Below are 21,517 nucleotides of genomic sequence, written 5' to 3'. Positions count from 1 at the left end.
TTATATACAATAAAGTGCACCAATTTCAAATGTGTTTAGGTTAACAGTGCGATGAATAACCACCACCACAATAAAGATACAGAACATTTTCATTACCTCAAATAGTTCCCTTATAGAACTTTGCAGTCACTCTCAGCCCCAAAAAAGCATTCAGTCTGCTTTCTGACACTATAATTTTGTCAATCCTAGAATGTCATTTGAATGGAATCATAAAGTACATACTTTTTAATGTCTGGCTTCTTTCATATCTCTATCATAATGTCATACTTATCCTAAGTGTTCTCTATATTATGATTATACTGTAACTGGTGTTGCTTTGGGTTACAATAGAAAAAGCCCATGGCCCACCCAAAGTGGAATTCTAATTGAAGAACTCCATCTTAAAGCTAGAGCCCCATGGGCTACATTCCAGATAGATTAACTACTCAAATGTGAAAAGCAAAACTATAAAATTTAGAAGACAGTGTACAAGAATATCCTTATGACTTCAGTGTAAGAAATGGTTCATTACGTTAAGGAACACTTAAGAAAAGCAAATCCATAAAGGAAACAATTGAGAAAATTGACATTAAGATTAAGAACTTCTATTCATCAAACGAATGCCTTTGTGAAAGCAAAAAGACATACCAGAAGCTGGAAGAAAATATTTGAAAACTAAATAACTGAAAGAGAATTATCTAAAAAGTCCTCCATGAGCCAGTGGGAAAGACTGCTTATGGGCTATTGGCTTGAATAGTCATATCGTAGCAGAAGAAATCTCAGTGGCCAACGAACACATGAAAAGATGCCCAAACATATTAGGAATCAAAATGTAAAAGTTAAAAACCAAAATGAAATACTATTTCCTACCTACTAAATTGATTTAAATTGGATATTTTAAGTTTTGGTGGGGATATGGAGTAAAAGGAACTCTTATTCTCTGCAATAGGAGTATAAATAGGCCCATTCACTTTGAAAAACAATTTGGCATTCTCTAGTAAAGTTGACTCAACAATTATATTTCTTACTAAACACCTTAGTAAAATTCTTAAATTCATGAGGTGTAAAACATGTATAATATCATTCTTGTAATAGAAAAGAATTGGATACAACTGACATCTCTATCAAGAAGAGAATGGGTAAATATATTGTAGTATATTCATTCAGTGGAATGATACACAGAAGTTGTTTCTGCAGTTCACAACAGAGGAATTTCAGGAGCATACCGTTAAAAGGAGAAAGGCACAGAAGAATACATGATTCCATTTATATGAAGTTTAAAATCATGTAAAAATTAATGATACATTGTTTAGTCATTAAAAAAATATAGTAAAACTAAAGAACAACAAGAATAATAAAATTCAGCAGAATTATTCCGAAGGGCAGGCGACTAAAATAGAATCAGGGAGGCACACAGAGAGGATTATAATTGAAATGTAGTGGTACTGCTCCTTTTCTTAAGTTGTTAGTTAATGGTGGTGGTTACATCATTATTCATTATACTTTTTGTATATTTCATAAATACTCTTTGTGTCAACTCAATATTTAATGAAGAAAACTAAAATCTGCCATGTCCAATTGCTTATGTTTAATAGTTATGTGGATATAAAGTGAATATGACATGATTCCTGCTCTCCAAGGACCTATAAAATGACTTGAGACTCTGTGTCTCAAAGTGGGACTCTCATAGTACTTCTTTAAGATTACAGATTTCTCCGCTCAGCCTCACACCTGCTGGAACAGAATATGCATTGTAAATAGCCTAGGGTAATGGGAGTTTGTGGGAAGGGTTAGTTGCAATCAGAGCTGGAGTTGTCCAGTTTAAAGATGGCAGGAAAACTGACGTAAAGACTTTTGAGTCCTGGTATTGCAGACACTTCTCAAGAAGAAATTGCTTCCACAAACCACCAGATAGCCATAATGAGGAAAGGAGTAAAATTATTCTCCCTCAAAGGAAATTATAAGTTTGAGATTATATTTATTATTAATCTGTAGATAATCCATAGAAATACCATCAATAATATTTTTGTTGGTTTTACTTTTTTGTTTACTATAAATTCTGTAGCTGTAACTTCTGGTTCTATGTGATAATCAGCATTTTTGCAATCATATGAGTCAATTTTTATATGAATACACCATATTTTCCAAGATTCAATTCGTTGTATGATTAAAGAATTATTAAGATAATAATGACATGTGCCACTTGGTCAGTGTAGTTGTTCTCTTCTGCAGATTAAAGATTTAGGGAAATACAAATCTCTTAGTCTCTTCCCACAGTCCTGCTGGCATCAGAATAAGTGCTTCATTGTTTCCTTGGCAAGTAAAATGAAACTCAAGGAAGGCTGCCAATTTGAAATTGCAATGTGACATTTGAATACAGAGGTCTACTTTGGTCTGTTGACTGTTTAGTTCTGGATCTCAGTGGGAGAAATAGGGATCACTGGTTCCCTCCTCATATAGAATATATTTATCAGAGATTTAAAGACAATGGCATTTATGTCTTAGTAAGTAGCTATCATTTATTAAGAGGAATTGAATTAGAAATATTGAGTCAGAAAAATATAGTTTATACTCCCAAGAAGCTTGCTATTTTGCTGTGGAAACAATAAATATATATGGTAAAGAATTTAAATCATTTTCCAGGCAATCTGTCAAAAGGCCAGATAACCAAAGTGTAAAAGAATCATCACAACAAAGGACATACAAAAGTAAAAGCATGAATTTGAGATTTGTGGTTTCAATTTTTATTTGCAAGAAGTTGTTTGTTGTTATTGTTTGTTTTCTGTAACTAAGAAGCTGGGCCAATATTAGGTGTGCTCAAGAAATAAAAAGACCAGTTTACCTGCAGAGCTGAGTATATAGAAAGGAATAATGGTTGGAAAGTCTTTGAAAAGGTAAACTGAATAATATTGTAGGGACTTTAAAAATCAGCAGACTTTCTAGACATTTTTTCCATTAAATAATAATCGGGGTAAAGGGAAATAAGGTTTCTGTGCTTCATTTCAGTGGGTAAAATGTCAACACCAGAAGACTTTGATAAGTAAAAAATAAATAAATAAATAAATCGGGAAACAATTCTCTCCAAGGCTCTAACATTTCTGAGGCATTGACTGCCCTTTGTTCTAGACTATCTGTTCAAGTGTTTATATAGATAACAGTCTTGGAAGATACAGGTAGACTTTCCCTCTCGAGCAAGGACAGTAATACTTACTGCCTGTTATGAAAGATGCAGGTTACCAGACATGTCTGGGTGTCTCTACTGACATGCCTGCATGTGCAGGAATCCTCTGGCTCTCTTATCACTCTTTGGAAATTGTGGCTTGAGATACCAACACAAAAATCGTGATACAAAAATCAACTAGTATGAAGACCCATTCTGGGTTAGAAGAAGGTCTTGACCTTGTTCAGACAGCAGTTACTGGGATACATACTGACACTGAGCATGAAAGGAAGGAATTTGTCATTGTCATAGTCAAAAGCCTGGTAAATCCTTAAAACTTTGGCTGGTTCACTGGGGAGATTATGGGACAAGGAACATAATGCTAGTTAAGGAGAAATAGCAACAGTTGAGCTGCCTTTTGACTCAACCCCTCCTGCAGTTTATCATGCCAAATTTAGATTCACTCAGACAGTAAAATGTCGTGAAGCTTTTTGCAGTGGGTCTTGACTGCTATAAGGGAAGATTAGCCCTGTCGGGGAGATTTCTTTCAGATTGACAAACTCCTGTGGGAAACCATGGATGAGTATTTGGGTCCTAACTGGTCTATAATGCTGATAAAAGTAACGCACCAGAGAATGAGACACTATTTTGTTCAAAACAATCTGGATAAATTCTTGCAGTCAGCATTACCACTTGAAAAATGTCCCCATCCCTTATGTTCACACTACACTTATGACTGGACTCCAGATTGAGATGGACTCCATAACAGAGTCCCTGTTGTAGGAGTCAAGGATAAGGCTTCTGAGTCAAAAACTCCCTGAAGCTAAATTGGTTCTATCAGTAATGATGACTCACCCTGCATAGTGCTTTAGGTGGACCACAGACATTGGAAGTTTGGTTAAAACATATTAACCACTGCACTGCTCAAAACTGAAAATGCACTATTACTTATTACATGAAATTGAATGGTCGAATCAATTGAATAATTGAAAATGAATTATTACGGCACCTTATTACAGGCACAGAGCTTCTCTCTGCCTCCGTGCCCCTTGATGTCCCCTCTTACTACCCTAACCTCAGCTGCTTTAGGAGAAAGATGATGAGGGGTCAGGCTAAGATAGATCTCTTTGTCCTCCAGAGAGATCAAATGCTATATGAACCCCTTGAATATACTGGGAAACTTTGGGAGGGGAGGCACTCAAACTTTATGGTTCTGTGGATACTGGCTCACCAGTCAGCATCTCACCTGATCCCATAGTGAGAAAGAATATCCAGATTCAACTGATGTGGTTTGGGCAGAGTCCAAAGCAAGAAGGAAAGCTGAAGAGGCCTTTAAAGGGTGGATGGGGCCCTTTTGGCAGATGCAATGTAAAGCTGTTATGCTTCCACTGCTAAATCTGCAATGGAATTGATTTCTTAATATGCCTGCAGTTTTTTGTGCCATTAGTGACAGTGGAGATTCTCCCACTCAAGGATTGCCACATATAGAAAAGTGATAGTAGGATATGTAGATGACTCTCCCAGTTTTATTCCAGGTGGTGATAGTAGGATATGTAGATGACTCTCCCTGTTTTATTCCAGGTGGTCCAGCAGAAACAATACAGAATCACAGGAAGAGAAGGGTAAATCGCAGTTTATTTAAACACTTAATGGCTGCCAGAATACTCAGGCCATTTCTCAACACAACACTGCATGCCTGATGCAGCAACCAAAAAAAGAGGAGATGGGGTAGCTATTAACCTCCTACTAAGCTCTTATGGAAACTGAAACTGAATGCTTGACCCATGGAGGCCTTGTCACTCTCTGGCCTAATGTTCTCAGTTTGATGTGGGTCAACTTGACCTCACTGATCAATAAGGTTGGAAGGGCCCAACAGACTTTGCTTGTCAAATGGAAATGATAGATTCAAGAAAGCTGTTAGCCTGGCCCAGCAGCATCTTAGATTTACATGAACGAGTAGCAGCTTTTTATTTGGGGGGAACTATCTGCTACTATCCTCCTGAAACAAGGCCTCTAGCTCAATGAGGCCTTTGGTTCATAGAGGTTTCCTTAAATGCCTGGGCTTGTTTCACCAGTGGTTCAGACAAGCTGTCCAATTCCATCTGCTAGGCTTTCCAACCTCAGCACTAGCTATGCAGACCCAAAAGTGAACATGGTCACTTTGCTCATTGGGCAGAATTCAAGGTCATACTTATAACTCTGGCCAGTACTCCCCTTGATGAACCTTGTGATATTTTTACTGACTTTTGAGCTGCTGTCAACATCCTGTTGGTCTGTCACTTGGAAAATTACAGATTAAAGTTTAGGATGGCAAACTATAGAAACAAATTGTGGCAATTGATCAAACTCTTGAGACTTTTCATGAAGCTTAGGGGTAGTCATAAGAGACCTTCATGTATTAAAAGAAACACTGTAATTATCAGATCATGTAGCCCTCAGATGACATTAGAGATCCCTCCGAAGTGAGGCTGTTCTTAGTTAATCGGGGTTGCTTTCCTGGGGGAAAGCTGACTTTTTATTTATATGCAATTATTCTTAGGTTTGGAGTCATTTAATTAGATAAGGTGGTCCAAAATTTGTTCCAAACTTTAGGTGATGTTATCAATGACACCACATGCCTTCTATCCTGGAAGGCATTCAGGTTGACCTCAACTCACTGGCCAGGGTTGGTATGGGTGATAGAATCGCCCTGCACCCTAGATTTCCTCCTGTGGTCCAATGCCTAGTCTGTGCAATCACTGATACCTCCTGCTATACCTGGATTAATACCTTAGACCAAGTGGAAAACTCAATGAAGAAGCTTAAGGAGAAAGCCACCTAGATTTCTAAGGTAGACCCTGATGGTTTATGGGATTTGTTTAGCCAGTAGAGTCTGGAAGCCTGGGGAGTATGGTTGATCTCAGTACTGCAAGTTGGGCTCATTCTGCTGTTTGGAGTTCTTTTAATAGTAGTTTTAATTATATGCTGTGAGACAGACTGAACAGTTTTGGTCCTAGCCAGTCTTGGTCACACTTATCAGTGTAGTCAAGGGAATGTCATACTCATGGAAAAATTCACCAGTTGCCAAGATAGTGTAGAAATGAGGGTGGATATTGTTGGGAGACAATTCCCCCATGGCTCTCTCACTTCTCTGCATGTCTTGTGAGCAGAGGCATGATGGCCTTTGTTTCAGATTATTTTTTCAATGATATTTGTATAGTGAACAACCTTGGAAAATAGAGATAGTATCTCTCTTAAGGGTAGGTGACAGACTTGCTTACCACCTATTATAAAAAATTTGAGTTTCCTAAGCTCAAAATTCTTAACAAAAGAGTTTTATGGTCACAGCTGCTGCTTCATTTTTAGACCATGACAGTATCCTGGATTTGAACTTTGTTTGGAAACCATTTCTTAATTTTAGAATCAAGACTTTCAGAACCATCAAGTCTTGGTTCCTTTCTGTTCAACAGTCCTCTCAATTGATCTCTGTTTGTCATATTTTAGTAGCAGCAGCAGGAAGAAATCAGGCAGCGCCTTCAGCACTTTGTTTGGAAATCTACTTCCCTGGCTCACTCAGTTCAGTAGGGATATTTCCTACATTTTCCTTACAGAAGGTGATAATGTGGCAAAGCTTTCTGCCACTACACAGCAAGGATCCCCCTTCCAGATCTCCACTTACAGTCTTTTCAAGGCAATTTAGGCTGCTTTAACATACTCTTCAAAATTCTTCCAGCCTTCATTCACTGCCTGTTTCCAGACTTCCCTGTTTTTCTGTATTTGTTATGACAGTACCCCCTTTCTATTGCTCTATAACATTACCACCAAAACTCAGCAACTTAAAATAAGAAGTATTCACACATTACAGTATCTGTGGGTCGATTTACTTGGATACCTCTGACTCAAGATCTCTTGCAAGGCCAAAAATAAGGTTTCAGCCAGAACTGCAGTCATATACATGCTCAACTGGAGGAAGATCTGCTTCCAAGCTCACTCACAGTTGTTGGCAGAATGCAGGAGATCTACTTCCAAGCTCCCTCATGTGCCTTTTGGCAAGCCTCAGGTCCTTGCTGGCTGTTGGCCAGAAACATCAGTTCCTTGTGATGTGCGCCTCTCCATGGGGCCACATACAACATGGTGGCTTGTTTTTCAAGAGCAGGAAGACAAAAGAGACGCCAGTCACAGTTTTTTGTAAACTAATCTTAGAAGTGACACCCCATCACTTTTGCTGTATTGTGCTTGTTAGAAGTGAGTCTGTAGGGACTTCTCTGGTGGCGCAGTGGTTAAGAATCTGCCTGCCAATGCAGGGGACACGGGTTCAAGCCCTGGTCTGGGAAGATTCCACATGCCGTGGAGCAACCAAGCCCATGCGCCACAACTACTGAGCCTGCGCTCTACAGCCCACGAGCCACAACTGTTGAGCCCGTGTGCCACAGCTGCTGAAGCCCGTGTGCCACAACTACTGAAGCCCGTGCGCCTAGAGCCTGTGCTCCGCAACAAGAGAACCCACCACAATGAGAAGACCGCGCACCGCAACGAAGAGTAGTCCCAGCTCGCCGCAACTAGAGAAAGCCCGCACACAGCATCGAAGACCCAACACAGCGAAAAATAAAAAAAAAATAATTTTTTTTAAAAAAAGAAGTGAGTCTGTAGATCCAGTCCACATTCAAGGGAAAGGATTATACAAGAGCATGATTGCCCAGGAAGAAGGGATCATTAGGGGTCATTTTAGAGCCTGCCTACCAGAGTGGTAAAGAGAGAGTCCCTGCTTTTGAGGAGTATACTTTTGAAAAGGAAGGGAGAAAAAAACTAAAAAAAAAACTTTAAAACTCTGTGATATCTAATTCTGATTTTTGAATGGTCTACCACAATTGCTGTAGCAATTTTAAGAAGGGAAAAATGAGTTTGAATTGTTACAGAAGATTTTATAGGCAAATCTGGTCAGAATTTTAGGAAGAAGAATTTGCTAGCAGTATTATCAGTGACCTGAGGAGCTGAGCATCTGAAGGCAGGGAACACAAGCGGCCTTATGAGTAATCAAGATAGAGATTTCAGATGTTTCTTGATTTGGCGACTAGACAGTAAGAATGGAGTGAAATGTCAGAAAACATTCTGAGAACAAAGACTGACAAGAAAATTTTGAATGACTTGATAAACGAGAGAAATGAATATATATCTTGGGCCATCATGTTGGATGTTTTACATATTTTATTTCTTTGAGTCCTCTCAATACCTATGAGATTGGTATCTTTTGAACCATTTTATAGAAGAGGAGATCACGGAAGATACAAGCTAAATGACTTGCCCACTATCATACAGCTGTGACATTGTTTTTTCTCTTTTGGGGCCCTGGTCTCTCCAGACCCCAAGCCATGCTCTTTTTTTTGTTGTACCGTTCTGTGGCATTGTCCTGGAGAAACGAGGGACAGTGAAAATAATCGTAGTCATAAAGTCATCTTGTCATTTAGCATATTCTAGGCACTGTGATCAATACTTTGAATATATCACTACTAGAAATTCTCCCAACCACCTTATGAAGAAGGTGCTGTTATTCCCAGTGATGTGGAAAGAGACTAAGTAGCGCAACACTACAAAATCAGGACACACAGAAGTCAACTGACAGAAAATGGAAAGAGAGATGCCTTTGCAGAGAAGGGGATGCTTTTGCTGAAAGCCATCTGGATGGTTGGCACAGACTTAGGAATTTTAAACATTAAAGTGTTAGTTTGAGGTCTTTCTCCTCCAGAGAAAAAGCAACTCTCTTCTATTCTCCCACAGAACTGAGTCTGAAAATATATATAACCAAATTCAATTCCAGTAAACAAATTCCAACAAAAACTGCGTAATTAAGGCTATTTTTATGATTAGCACCATTTAGTTTCCCTGAATTTACCAGAACAAACATTGCTGCAGCAAAAATTACTGCTAATGGTTGAACCTAACAGCAAGAGAAAATCCCCAAAAGGGTCATTTAGGCCCCAGCTGCAGCTGTGCTTCACTGTATTTCTTACTTGAAAGCTGAGAACTAACAGGAAAATCAGGCTCTGCTGTGCTGTGCAGATGTGGCTAAAACTGTATTAATTCACTCAGCAAACATTTGTTCAGTGCCTACTGTATGCCAAGCAGTGTGCTAGCCACACTGGGATCACAGGGATAGATTATGCCTGGCATTCTCAGGGAACCTACAGTTGAAAGAAGTAGTTGGGAGGAGGCAGATATAAAAACAGCCAAGCTTCCTGAGTGACAGAAGGCATGCCATGGAAACATAAAGGAGTGGGTTAGAAGAGTCTTATGCCAGCAGCGTCACGGGATGTGCTAAGTAGATGGATATTCATCTTGGACCGCCGGGGCAGGAGGAGAGTCGATCAGTGAGGAGAACAGAGGCCTGTGGGTAGAAGCTGGTACCTACTCCAAAACTGGGAATCCAAGAAGAGGAGCAGGTTTAGGGAAAGGAAAAGTTTTACTTCAGAAATGACCAGTTTGCTTTTAAAAGATTCATGTGGCAAGGTCTTCTAGGACATTATATTTATGAGACTAAAAGTTAGCAGATGTCTGGTTACAAGATCTGATGAAGCCTTTAGCCTGTTGCTATTGTAGTATAAGTACTGCAGCAGCAGCAGCAGTGATCACTTATTGTGAGCATTGCCATGTGCCTGACCTTGTGTTGAACACTCTACAGGTACCACCTAAACTTAATGTCATGACAAGCTTGTTATACTAAGGAACTATTTTTATCCTCGCTTTATAGACGAGGAAATTGAAACTTAGATCTGAAAACTGACTTTACCAATATCAAGAGCCGGGATTTGAACCCAGGCCTAAGTGACTTCAAAACCAAGATTCTTTAATTGGTCACCACTTAACTCACCACTATAACAGATACTGTCTGTTCCTTCTGTAAAACCTACACTGAGATCTACAGCCCTCCTGAGTATTCAAGGCTCTAATATGTCTACATGCTTCTGGTCCCACCAGAACCACCAGAAGAGGCAGAACCTGTCAGTTGTACTTAACATTGTAATTATGTATTTTAATAAAATATTAAATCCTCCAATAGCATATGAGTATAAAGGAAGTTGTGTCCATGAAAGCAGATACAATGCTTTGCAAAGATTCAGTGAAGACTGGTAGCTCAAGAAAATTAGATGTGAGAAGGAAATGTAAAAGAGAAAAACCATAAAAATCTAGAGGGCCTTAGCACTCATTTTGCCCTGCAAGAATCTTTTTCATCCATTTTAAGACACTGCATTAATTCTATAGATTATATGCTCTGGTTCTGGTTTATATAAGAAGGTGTGCATGAAACATCAGTCAGCATGCCCGTGAGCCAAACCTTTTGAAGGGGACTTCTATGCGCTTGCCCAGGGTGAGCATATTATGAGAGAAAAGAAGAGGACAGGAACTTTGGAGCTCATTGCAGGCAGGTGCAAGTCTTCAAAGTGAACTGAATGATCATGTTCAAAGATGTGGAGGGTGAATTTCAACACAATAGGATTATGCACCAGGGTTTTTGGTTGGAGAAAAATGAAAGGAATGTATTTCCATCTTTTTTTCTACAAAGCTATAGTTCTGTAGACTGTAAGCAGGATAGCATAGAAGAAGGAGCATGGGCTTTGGAATATGTTAGATGTGTAGCTTCAGCAACATAACTAATTGACCTTGGGTAAAGTCTCTGAACCTCAGTTTCCTCAAGTTAACATGGTATAGTAATACCTATATCAGTTAGTTTTTTAAGGAATGTACAGTGGTGGGCACATAGTAAGTTACAAAACAATCACTATTCTTTTTTTTGACCCTTTTTGGGAAGCCATTAAAAAGTATAAGATGTTAATCAAGAAGGTAGACAAGAAGATGAAAAGGCAAGAACTATTCTTGCCTCATTTAAAGTGGATTTGCAGGTTGGGACAAAGAACTTTCAAGAGTCTCTGTTTACTTGAAAGATGCTGAATCTTTTCAGAATGAAGAGATACAGAGAAGGACCTGGATACCACTGGAAATACTTAGTTGTAGCAACTTTTGGGGGGTACAGCATTGTCCATCTTCCTCTGTAGATGTCAGATTCAGTCCAATTTAATTTTGAGGTTTATGAAATTCTGCTAACCTATCATTCCATGTAATTTATTTTATTTGCAGACTACCATAAAAATAATGTCCATTTTCCACAAAGATAAAAGAATCAGAAGAACACATATTCTAAGTCTACCAAGTGTAACTTTTTAACCTCCAGGTGTTTATGAGGTTCTGTAGTAAATGCACCCTTTATTCTAAAGCCTATTTAGGATGGGAGTGGTAAATGATCTGCGAGAGAGAATGGCAATGTAATATTTTTAAACACCCTATCCAGAGTCTCTAGTAAGTAATAAGTAGAATCAAGACAGTAAAATATACATCTTGTCCTCAGGATGCTTATGAGACTACTTAGAAACAGAAAACATTAGTAAATGGAAAGATGAAATGAAAGATAAAAAATTTTAGCAGAATTGCAGATGATTTGGGTATTGAGGAGAGAGACCGGTAGAGTAGAAAAAAAATAAAAGAATCAAAAGAATTATTAATAACTTACATTTATGGAGATAATTTTGATGACTCAAATGGGTAACAAAGCCAGAATTATACTTAGAGGTAAGAATTGTATATATTGTACAAACCCTTATCCTGTTATTCACTAAAAGGAGCATTAAAAAAATAAATGTGATAGAATGCTGCCTTCTCATCCAATGACTTTGCAGTGCATTTTCTTGATATTATTGAAAACTTCCTTAGCAGGTTATAGATATTACCAAGTAAATGCAATTGGCGTTCTTGGATTTATTCTTTTAAAAATGTTTGTTAAGATCCTGTTATAGGTTAGGCCCCCTCCTAGGCACATGCTTATGTTCATTCCCTTAGATATGGTGAAGAAGTATCTATTTTCAAGCTGGCAAAGGGAAATCAAATTGTTCATTTCAACTCTTATGTTTAAAATGTGCTGCATTGTCATCAGACTTTAAATTTAACTTAAGATTTTATTGAGTCATTCATGATAGTCATCAAATTGATTTGATATAGAAGTGAATTTTATGTACCTGGCTTACGCCTTCATAATAAACACCCGGCTTTGCTGCTAGTTGTAACTATAGGGTCAAAAATAAGCACAGAGTTTTATATCTCTAAATCAAAACTTTCATCAGGTTATCTTGAGATTGTGCACTTTGCCAGCCTTGCTACATTTCTATTAATTAACATCACTGGGATTCATAAAGTACCTATTAGTTCTAAAAATATGTATAAATAGGAGATAAATTAATTTACAGAATATCACAAAAAAAAATACCAAGTCTGGAATTAGAGTCCTTTTAAGGTTTATAGGAACTAATCATACCACGAATGGAAGCTATCTGGAACCAACCAGCCCCACTGTTCAGCTACCTTGCCCTGCCAGTGCCAAAGACACTTAGAATGGTATTTACAGTTTAGACATTTTCAGACTGGTTTCTCTCTTTCTTTCTTTGTTTTTTTATTATTTTATTTTATTTTTTTAACATCTTTATTGGAGTATAATTGCTTTACAATGGTGTGTTAGTTTCTGCTTTATAACAAAGTGAATCAGCTATACATGTACATATATCCCCATATCTCTTCCCTCTTGCATCTCCCTCCCTCCCACCCTCCCTATCCCACCCCTCTAGGTGGTCACAAAGCACCGAGCTGATCTCCCTGTGCTATGCGGCTGCTTCCCACTAGCTATCTATTTTACATTTGGTAGTATGTATAAGTCCATGCTACTCTCTCACTTCGTCCCAGCTTACCCTTCCCCCTCCCCGTGTCCTCAAGTCCATTCTCTAGTAGGTCTGCGTCTTTATTCCCGTCCTGCCCCTCCTACTGAACGCTGGCAGAAGACCTCAGACCTTTCTTTCTTTCTTTTTTTAAAAATTTTATTTATTTTTGGCTGCATTGGGTCTAGTTGCAGCACGTGGGCTCAGTAGTTGCAGCACGTGGGCCCTAGAGCGCGCGGGCTTCAGTAGTTGTGGCACATGGGCTCAGTAGTTGTGGCTCAGAGGCTCTAGAGCGCAGGCTCAGTAGTTGTGGCACACGGGCTTAGTTGCTCCGCGGCATGTGGGATCTTCCTGGACCAGGGATCGAACCCGTGTCCCCTGCACTGGCAGGCAGATTCTCAACCACTGCGCCACCAGGGAATTCCCTTCAGATTGGTTTCTAAAGACCCCTAGGTTTCCAGGTGCTGATGAGCCATATAGTATAAAGATGGAGGCCAGGACTTCCCTGGTGGCGTAGTGGTTGAGAATCTGCCTGCCAATGCAGGGGACACGGGTTCAAGCCCTGGTACGGGAAGATCCCACATGCTGCGGAGCAGCTAAGCCCGTGTGCCACAACTACTGAGCCTGCGCTCTAGAGCCTCTGAGCCACAACTACTGAGCCCATGTGCCACAACTACTGAAGCCCACATGCCTAGAGCCCGTGCTCCACAACAAGAGAAGCCGCCGCAATGAGAAGCCTGCGCACCGCAACAAAGAGTAGTCCCCACTCACCACAACTAGAGAAAGCCCGCACGCAGCAACAAAGACCCAACACAGCCAAAAATAAAAAAAATTAAAAAAAAAAAAGATGGAGGCCATCCACCTCTTTCCCTTTCAGTCAAAGCATTGCTGATTATATTTGGGCTGTGCGGGGGAAGGGGAGTTCTAACTAACATGTAACCAGTTTGGAAAATCACTGCTCTGTATGAAATATCCTGACCTTACTTCTATACACAAATGCCACCAAAGTCAGAGTCTTCATGATAATAGTCTCTGTATGTGGAAAAAGAGTCTGAGGATGCTGAGGCATCCTTTGTTTGTTCATCGTGGTCAATGCCTGCCAGATTCCTTAATAGAAATTGTATCTACTTCTGGACACCACAATTTAAGAGAAATACCGAGAGCTTGGAGAGAAGTCGGAGTACAGGCGCAAAGACAATTACAGAGAATGAGAGCTACGAGGAAACTAGAATTATTTACTTTGAAAGAGAGAAGTCAGAACGGCAATTCATTAATGGTCTTCCAGAAATTAGGAATTATTACGTTGAGGTTAAGGATTGGCTTTCCTTCATTTGCAAACATAGTCAAGTAAATACCGTTTCAGGTTTAGGAAGAAGAGTATAGTGTAGAACCAAAAGAAAAAATAACAGTCAGATGCTAAGCCTCTTTAATCAAAGGAATAGATCACTCAGTACACTATGAAATTTTTTTTTAAAGGCAATATGAATCCCTAGCTGTTTTATGTATTAAATGTAATACTACCTGAAGGAACAGGGGTGAATTAAATGAACTTTGTTTTTCAACACTGTGACTCAGTGATTTATCTTTAAATTATATCAGAAGGTATAGATTTCAAACAGTTATTTTGAATTAGAGTCTCATAGCCTGATGCTGCCAGGAGAGGAGCTACTTTCTAATAATGTTAAGGAACTTAGTGGTGAGGAGGAATATTTATTCGAAGGGTCATGAACTCATATACCTACAGGGGCCCGTGGGTATCACGAAGGAGTGATGCTAACAGCTTAGAATAATGAATTATGGAAGTTATGGTGTATTAGAAAGTGTACCTGTGTAAAGGGACAACGACTGCTGACTCTGGCCAGTGGTTATCATGTCGTAATGTGCCTATATTGCCAGATCTTTGGCTTTCTCAAGGAACACTGGAAATCTAGAATCTTAGGTGAAAGTTTTTAACATTGCCAAAATGCTGAGATTTATTCAAGTAGTACTGTATAGGCAAAGCAATACACCTGTGTGGGCTGTAAGTTAGAAACCTTTGGTTAATCCTTTAGGTCACTAATTAACCACCACGTTAGTTAAACAAACAAATGAAACAGAGCTGATTGAACTCTAAAACTTAGGAGAATCAATCTACTAAACATTTGTAAGGCTTAATTAAGGTCCTTTCCAACTTGATGAATCTTTTGGTCTCCCCTTCCTTCTTCCCTGCTGTCAATATTGGGTGACTTATTCATTACAGGTGGTGGGAATTTAAAGGAATTACTTATTTCCCTTAGCAACATAATTTTATTTAGTAAAAACATCAAACACTTTGATTTAAAATAAAGATTTTGTTGCTTTACTAAAGATACTGCTGATGCTATTAGATGTTTAGAAATGCACTTATAAATGGCATAGACATGTCACTTTGGATCTTTGAACTAACATTTGTTTGTAACATTGGCTGAATGAGGCATGCTTGACTCAAAAGCCTACTTACACTTTTACCATTTGGTGACATATTTTATTTCTCTTTTATAAAATATTTTGAAATAACCCACCTCCACATGGGTAAGGACAGCTGGATTTCTGAAATCCCCTTCCTTTCAGACAGGAGAATATGCCACAGATGAAGAGGAGGATGAGGTAGGACCTGTTCTTCCTGGCAGTGACATCGCCATTGAAGTCTTCGAGCTGCCTGAGAATGAGGACATGTTTTCCCCATCAGACCTGGACACAAGCAAGCTCAGTCACAAGTTCAAAGAGGTAAGTTGCTGATCTGCAAAATATTTTTCTATAGCTGTCCATTTCATTATTAAGTATATATATTTGTTTGAAAAGTGTATTAAGAATAATCAGTTTTCTAAAGAAAGCCTTTCAGTAACAGATTGTCCTGAATCTCATTGAATTTCAAGGCAAAAGTTAAGTAGATCTCATTCCACAATCATTAATTTAAATGCTTGTTATTTGTCATAGTGACAGTTTTTAACTTGTCTGCTCCATAGTTTCAAGCTATAGCTTAAATTTGCAGTTTTCGTGTCAAGGTTATATTTGTAAAGCTTTATGAAAGTTTTGGGACCTGGCTTTCCTCGAAGGCAGTGATTTCTAAAAAGGGTTTTTTTTTTCTTTTCCTAAAATAGACAAGGTTCCAACAGGGATCAGATGATATTCCCAAGTGGTTTAATTGAAGAAAGTTTAGCGAATGAACTTTGAGTAGAGTTAACAGAACTACCAAGGGATGGTGCAGTGCAGAGGGACCGGCCACAGGGGAAGTTGTTACCATCTTTTGGCTTAATGGGTAAAGAGGGAAAGAGATTACCTTTTTTTGAAGGAGGGCCATTCAACATCTGCAGCTTTGTAAGATGCAACCACTGCTAAAAACTACATCCTGGGGGTAAGGTATATACCAAGACCCTTCTGTCCGCTTGTTGATGCCTCCCATCAGCCTAACCCAGGCAGGGGAGCCTGGGAGATTCAGTCTCGAAATCTGAAGAGATTAGCCTCCTGAGGCAGGAGCTGTCAGAAAAGGGCCAGGAATGGATCCTGAGGGGGCGAATGCAGATAACCACAAAAACTCTTCTTCCAAATTAACTTCTCAGAACCCCAACTTGTAAAACAGAAACAGTGATGAAAGGGTCCACAAGCATTTTATTCTTCACTGCTTTGTGGAACATCCTCCGTTGTTGGAGACAAGTATGTCATTATTTACAGCGTCCCCACAATAACCCTGAAGCACTGAGACTTGAAAACAATTGTTTTGTGGTTGCGAGTCTCTTAGGGACTTGACCACTTGGAAAATATATTCTCCTATTCATGAAAAACAAGGAATATAATTGTAGATTTATAATTTATAATAATTTCTAATTTTGATATATTATAAACAGGTCAATTTTATATGTTCTCATGTTTTACCTAATACACCTAGTACATTGACTTACCTTTTTAATTCCCTATGACAAATTTATAGTTGTGAGACCAGTGTCAAAGTGAATGTACTTTTCAAATGTAAGTTTTTATTAAATAAAACAACTTATGTTCATTATAGAGTTTTAGAAAATACAGATTTGTATAAATGCCAAAAACTCATTCCTAATCCCAGTATTGTGGTATTTGGGATTGTAGGATGTATACTGTTTTAAATTCCTGCTCTTGATACTTAAAAGTGTACTATTAGGGTTTTCCCATGTCGTCAAATATTTTTCCATAAATGATGCTTATTTACTGTTTTCATCTTATGGATCTTATATAATTTACTTAATTCTTTGTTTTGGAACATATCCTTTGTTTCCAGGTCTTTTTAAATTATTAAAAGTAATGTTGCAATAAATTATCCTTAGGATAATTTCTTACAGTGGAATTATTAGATCAAAGAATATGACTATTTTGGGGGCTTGTACTTAATGCCAAGTTGCCACCAGAATGGCTTTTCTTGGTAATATAGAAATTTATTTATGTCACCCAGTGGTTTCGAGTGCCCATTTCTCTTCCACATATTGGTATTACTCAGGTTGAACCATTTCCATTTATATAGTTCACAGAGTCCTTGAGGCAAAATACATAGGTTTTTCAGATGATTTATGACTATTCCTAGTTCTAAATCAGATACCAACGTCTCAGTGACAATGAAGTACACTATTATATAATGATTAGAATTCTCTTATAGTAGAAGTAGCAATGCCTATCTTAGGACCATTTCTTATAAAGTCTTTCTAGATTAACTGATATCTTCAAACCAAAAAAAAATGCAGAAAAAGAAAGTTCTTCTGCAGGAAGTGACTGAGTGGGAGGAAGTGGTATAATCTGTTTCTCTTCGGCTCTGATTTGGCCCAATAATACATATTATCTGAAGAGTAGATGAACTGTTTGTTCTTTAAGAAATCTTCCTTGAGAAAAGACAGTCTCTTCAATAACTGTTGCTGGGAAAACTGGACAGCTACATGTAAAAGAATGAAATTAGAACACTCCCTAACACCGTACACAAAAATAAACTCAAAATGGATTGAAGAACTAAATGTAAGACCGGACACTATAAAACTCTTAGATGAAAACATAGGAAGAACACTCTTTGACATAAATCACAGCAAGATCCTTTTTGACCCACCTCCTAGAGTAGTGGAAATAAAAACAAAAATAAACAAATGGGACCTAATGAAACTTAAAAGCTTTTGCACAGCAAAGGAAACTATAAACAAGACGAAAAGACAACCCTCAGAATGGGAGAAAATATTTGCAAACGAATCAACGGGCAAAGGATTAATCTCCAAAATGTATAAACAGCTTATACAGCTCAATAACAAGAAAACAAACAACCCAATCAAAAAATGGGCAGAAGACCTAAATAGACATTTCTCCAAGGAAGACATACAGATGGCCAAGAAGCACATGAAAAGCTGCTCAACATCACTACTTATTAGAGAAATGCAAATCAAAACTACAATGAGGTATCACCTCACGCCAGTTAGAATGGACATCATCAGAAAATCTACAAACAACAAATGCTGGAGACGGTGTGGAGAAAAGGGAACCCTCTTGCACTGTTGGTGGGGATGTATATTGATACAGCCACTATGAAGAACAGTATGGAGGTTCCTTAAAAAACTAAAAATAGAATTACCATATGACCCAGCAATCCCACTACTGGGCATATAGCCAGAGAAAACCATAATTTAAAAAGACACATGCACCCCAGTGTTCATCACAGCACTATTTACAATAGCCAGGTCATGGAAGCAACCTAAATGCCCATCGACAGACAAATGGATAAAGAAGATGTGGTACATATGTACAATGGAATATTACTCAGCCATAAAAAGGAATGGAATTGGGTCATTTGTAGAGACGTGGATGGACCTAGAGACTGTCATACAGAGTGAAGTAAGTCAGAAAAAGAAAAACAAATATCGTATATTAATGCATATATGTGGAATCTAGAAAAATGGTACAGATGAATCGGTTTTCAAGGCAGAAATAGAGACACAGATGTAGAGAACAAATGTATGGACACCAAGGGGGAAAAGGGGGGGTGGTGGTGGGATGAACTGGGAGATTGGGATTGACATATATACACTAATATGTATAAAATGGATAACTAATAAGAACCTGCTGTATTAAAAAAAAAAAAAAAAAGACCCTAGGACCTTCTAGGAAATCTAAGAGGACTCAGTCATATTCAGTAGATGCCCCTGCCTTGCTTATATTCCTGATTTTACTGATTGTAGCTTGTATTGTTTTCCTCATCTCATTCTTGCTACACTTTGGGACATCCTCACATATTTTGCGCTAATTAATATAACACTCTCAATTTAGTCTGTCTCTTTGTTATTGTCCACTCACCTTCCCATCTTCTGACACACATCTAATGAAAGAAATAGAGGAATAAAAAGCTGTGATCATTCACAAATGTCCTTGATAGTTGCCCATGGAATTCCAAGGGTCTTCTGAAGTATTTTTGTTTGTTTGTTTTGTGTTTGTAGTTGCAGTTGTGGTCGATGCTGCTGTGATTTTGGTGAGCCTCTGATAAATCTGTTCAAATAAATTCTTGTTCCAATCAAAAAAAAAAAAAGAAAAGAATAATACCATGTGGTTTCACTTATATGTGGAATCTTAAAAAAAAAAAAAATCTTCCTTGAATATTGTAACTCTCAATCCAACTTTGAGGCAGTGAGGACAAGGTTGTGTACCCTGGCAAAAGCATATTATATAGCTCTTCCATGTTGCCAGGTAAGTATGACCCCTACTCTTTGTTAGATAATTGAGCTGGAAATAGGGTACACATTTTTTTAATGGAAGCTAAAGAGCCTAAAAAGCAGAAATAGTATGTGGAAGGTTATAGCCTCCATTTTCTGAATTGAGCCAAGGACTCAGTGCTCCATAAATATTGTTTGAAGTTGACTCCATAGTGCAGACAGCTGCGTGATCTGGACCAGGGGTTGGCAAACTATGGCCTATTGGCCAAATTGGGCCTGCTGCCTTTTTTTGTAAATAAAGCTTTATTCAAACACAGCCATGGATATGCATTTATTTATTGTTTGTGGTTGCTTTTATTCTACAACAGTAAAGCTGAGTAGTTGTACAGAGACCATATGGCCTCCAAATCCTAAATTCTTTGCTGTTTGGACTTTTACAGAAAATGGCTGCTGACGTTGGTGTAGGCTGCTCCATGATCTGGACCCATCCGATATAGCATGGCTGATTTAGTTTTAGCCAGAGTAACCAAATCTGTAGTATTAATTTTGGCTTTTAAGAATTGGAGGTTTGTCACCACCTCTAGAACAGACAAATACTACATCATTTCACTTCTAATCCTTTTATTCTCTTTTGTTTTATATTTAACATATATATTTATTTCTTCGGGAGATTGCTACTCAGTATTAACTGTGTGGCCCTCTGTCACAGGATTTGTATCTTGTACACTGCCACTACCACAGTTTGAAATTTCTTTATGTGATTAACATACACGCCCAAATACTGTACAGTGTTAGATATTTTTCACAAGATTATACACAAAACCTGGGGTGGAGGTGGAGAGTCATTTTGTGTTGGAGTCTGTAGAAAGTCTCATATTACAGAGAGTTCTCTTAATTACATTATTTCAAGCAAAAGTGTATGTTACACTGTTTGGGCAAAGCAAATTAGACTAACATTCTCTCAGTCATTCCTACTTTTTGCCCATTATGTATCTTGCTACTAGACTCTAAGCTCCTCTGTTTTTGCTGAATACTGCACCCACAGTCTTTGCACGGTTCTTGGCATACAATTAGTGGTTAAATATTTGGTGAATGAATGGTATCAAGCATATACTAGAATTTGTTGTATAAACAAGACAGCTCCCTAATTTAATTTTCCCAAATAGCTGACAAGGGGGCTAGCACTTTTATTAAATGCTCATTTACCCATTTCCTTCTGGTTGGAGGCCCAGCGTTATTATCTACAGTATTTGTGCCTTTACACTCTGGACTGCTTTTGGTCTTCATATTGTGTTCCACTTTCTCATTAATTTTTGGTGCCGTACTGTTAGAATATATATAAAACATTGATGGAATAAATCAGATCCATCTAACTCTTTTCTTCAGAAATTCCGTTACTTTTCAACTTATTCAAGAAAACACTTGAATCACTTTATTAACTCCCTTGAAAAAACTTCCTTGCATTTTCTTACTGTAATTACATTAAGATAGTAAATTAACTTGCAGAAAACTGGCATTTTTATCACATTGACTCTTTTAATCCAAGTTTATGGAATGTATCTGTTTAATTCAAGCCTTTTTTTCTGACCCTCTCTCAAATTTTATAGTCCCCTCTATTATATAAACGTCACCTAAGAAAATCTTAACTAGAGTGGATTAATCAAAAGCTGCCACAAAGGTTATATTAGCTCCAATATAAGTTAAGAAGTCTTCTCTGTTTTTCTATTTTCAGAAATGACTTTTATAAGGGACACTTAATGACTTGCATAAGATCGCAATTTCTGTTCCCTGAAAGTTTGTTATTACTCAGCTGTAAAACCATCTGTGCCTTTGTGGAGGAAGACTTGAAATACTTTTTTATAATAGCTATTAGTCTTTTCAAGTTTTCAAGTTTTTCTTGGGCCAATTTTGGTATTTTGTATTTCTCAAGAAATTCATATATTTCCTCTAGGCATTCATATTTATTAACTTATATTTTTATA

The 21,517-nt window shown here is 38.0% G+C and overlaps 1 protein-coding gene across 3 annotated transcripts in view; it reads left to right on the top strand.

The window, feature by feature from the left end:
* The window catches only part of PPP1R9A (protein phosphatase 1 regulatory subunit 9A), a 320,149-nt gene that overhangs the window by 228,672 nt on the left and 69,960 nt on the right, over positions 1-21,517 (top strand). For all 3 annotated transcript variants that reach the window (XM_061198553.1, XM_061198552.1, XM_061198551.1), the window contains exon 7: positions 15,460-15,615. In XM_061198553.1, coding sequence (XP_061054536.1) covers positions 15,460-15,615 — 156 coding nt within the window. The remainder of the gene's footprint in view (positions 1-15,459; positions 15,616-21,517) is intronic.

This window comes from Eubalaena glacialis, chromosome 8 (assembly GCF_028564815.1).
Source record: "Eubalaena glacialis isolate mEubGla1 chromosome 8, mEubGla1.1.hap2.+ XY, whole genome shotgun sequence".
Taxonomy (NCBI): domain Eukaryota; kingdom Metazoa; phylum Chordata; class Mammalia; order Artiodactyla; family Balaenidae; genus Eubalaena; species Eubalaena glacialis.
Note: the sequence above shows the minus strand (reverse complement) of the source record. Positions and strands in the feature narration are given on the sequence as shown.